Source organism: Chinchilla lanigera, unplaced genomic scaffold (genome assembly GCF_000276665.1).
Source record: "Chinchilla lanigera isolate Chin_1 unplaced genomic scaffold, ChiLan1.0 scaffold00071, whole genome shotgun sequence".
Taxonomy (NCBI): domain Eukaryota; kingdom Metazoa; phylum Chordata; class Mammalia; order Rodentia; family Chinchillidae; genus Chinchilla; species Chinchilla lanigera.
The window spans coordinates 11,922,948-11,925,566 of NW_004955472.1; the positions used below are offsets into that span (position 1 = coordinate 11,922,948).

Below are 2,619 nucleotides of genomic sequence, written 5' to 3' on the forward strand. Positions count from 1 at the left end.
ATAATTAAGGAAATTTTTAGTGACTCATGCTGCTCAAATTGTTTAAAGTATCTGTAATTCATACCACAGCTGGGTTTTCATTTATTCCTAACAATAACAATGAAGTTACTATCTTTTACAAAAATGATGACACATAAAGAAAACTTCATGAAACTGTTTCGTAAGCAGTTTCCTCAGGGACTTTCCACTGACTGAAATAAACAGCTTTCAAGGGCTCCAGATGGGGAACAAAATGCAATTTTAAGACCTCAAGAAAACCTCTAAATTTTAATGGCAATTTTCCCCTATGGAAATCTTAGCTGCCCTTAATGCATTTAGCATCGCCTATAGAGAATCAATCAGTATTTGTCTGGGCAGGCAGTTTTTGAACAAAATTATCTTTACTTCTGGAATGGGTGCCCTATTCTTGGCCCAAACGTATACGGAAAGGATACTTCCCCAGACACAGGAACAAGCACACTAAACAGTAAAATCATCCACAAGAGAAACGCAGTTTACAGTATGAAAATTTTAATGCAAAATGACTCAAAATGATCATTTCCAAAATGGTTAGTTTACACTTTTAGAAAACAATGTGTATCTAATTCTCTGGGGATGAGGTGCAATTAGTGATAGTGGCCAGAAGATGGAGCAGTCTCATTTCCTAAGATTTACTTAATGGGCTTCTGTGAAATTCACAATGCTAACTTTAAACAGAATTTTAAAAACTTGACATTGGCTTTTGCAAATGGTCGCTAAGAGTAAAAAATAAAACATTCCAAAAAATTAGAATTTCTAATTTCTCAAAATTTTTATTTACTACTGATTACTTGTCTGAAAACAAAATATTTTGGTAACTTTTTTTGTTCTGTGAATAGCAATAGAAAAGAAAAAATTTTAGAAAATCATTACTTAGAATTTCTTCATATTTTTACTTTTTCCTCTTGGTTCATTTTATATTATGCTGGATTACTCTTTCACAACCATAAACTTGTTATAGCTATAAGCTCCACTTTGCACTAAAATAAAAAGGATAGTTTTAAAATAGGAACTTTATAGATGATAATTTAAGCCAAAAAGTAAGATTTTTTCCTACAACAGCTTTATTCAAGGCACATATAATGTTCAAATGCTCCTTTCACTTAATAAATGCAAGCAGCTTCAAACCTAAAGTTTTTTATATTGCTTGTTAAAAGAAACAGAATTTTTAAGGCCTAATATTTCACTCACGTATGTGGAAAAGGGTACTTCCCAAAGGCGAGCGAAGTATACTTTCTGACATATATTACGAGATGTGTGGTGTGCATTGTACGATTCTAGAAACACTAATGAAACGGAAAATGGGCAGATACATCACACGTTGCCCTGAGTGGGTCTGCTAAGTGGTCTACAGCCAGTTAGCGAGTTTTTACTGGGAGGAAGGTAGGACGACTCCCTAATAATCTCTGAAAAGGCATAATCCAAAGCTGGCCGAAAAGGCAATGCTGGAACCAACCCAGGGGTCAGGTACGGCGACATAAAACCTGTTAGCCCTCTTCCTGGAGAATATGCCAACCGCAATGGACTAATAGCTAGTCTAGGATGTAAGCTGTAGAGACTTGAGTCACCTTTGTAAGAAACGGGTGTGGTCTGAAGAGGAGAAAAAGCTGATTTGTTACCAAGAGTTCCAAAACCGATTCCAGCCAGACTGAAATTCGAAGCTCTCCGAAAGGCTGCATTTTCCAAATCTTCCGAGTGTACCAGGTCCCCAGCGTCTGGCTCGTGCTCTTTCCCACTTAAGACCTGTTCAATGGCTTGGACCACATCTCCTTTGCAGAACTGCAGAATGCCGTCTAGCTGGCTACGCCTGTAGCTTGGAAAAATCTTGGTAAGAATATCAAGAGGGTCTCTTGGCCGTGAGGACACTGTGGGAAAGCGGACTCTGGTAGCCACGCAGTCCTTGGTCCACTCACTCTCATTTCCCGACTCCAAATCCGAGGATGACAAGGACCTGGGGCTGTCTTCGCCCCCTGACTGCTCTCCAGGGTATGGAGACGGGACACTGTCAGGCCGACTCGAGTGTTCTGAAAGAGACGACCTGAGATTCTGCTTCCCAACGACACCCTCAGGCTTAGGAGATGACCCCAGAAAAGGGTGACTGGATTTGGAGACTGGCTCTTCTCGTCCACGCTGGCATGAGTCACATTCACTCTCTTTTTGTTCTGCAGAAGCGAAAATAAAAAAGATTCAAATACTAGCAAAACTTCCCTGAACCCGGTACTCTCCTTTCAGAAATAATGCTGGACAAAGGACTCACTCACTAATACTATATTAGTGATATTTAGTCACACTAAAACATTTTCATTAACAGCTCAAATTTAAAAGGTCATCCAGAATTTGCAGGTGCTGGAATAGTGAGAAAATTCTGTTTTTTATGTCATTTCAGGGTCACAAACACATATACTGTATGAATAGTAGTATAAGGAATCAGAGGAGGAAAGTCTGTTATTACTGAAAAGTGTGCACAACTTGACCCATTATGGTGGTTTGGGATTTTCTCAAAATGTCTCCCCCGTTTTACTGTTATCTAAATGAAGGTTTTGTTTTTTCACAGTGACACCAATGGGCAGATTTAGGTAAGATATAAAAATAATAATCTCA

The 2,619-nt window shown here is 38.7% G+C and overlaps 1 protein-coding gene across 1 annotated transcript; it reads right to left on the reverse strand.

Moving 5' to 3' along the window:
* Nucleotides 1-848: 848 nt before the first annotated feature.
* Dmrta1 (DMRT-like family A1) lies at nucleotides 849-2,180 on the reverse strand (the record flags this gene model as incomplete). The annotated part of the gene is given in 1 exon segment (XM_013523045.1): nucleotides 849-2,180. A coding segment is annotated over 1 exon segment (848 nt), but the record flags the coding sequence as incomplete, so codon positions are not given.
* Nucleotides 2,181-2,619: the final 439 nt, after the last annotated feature.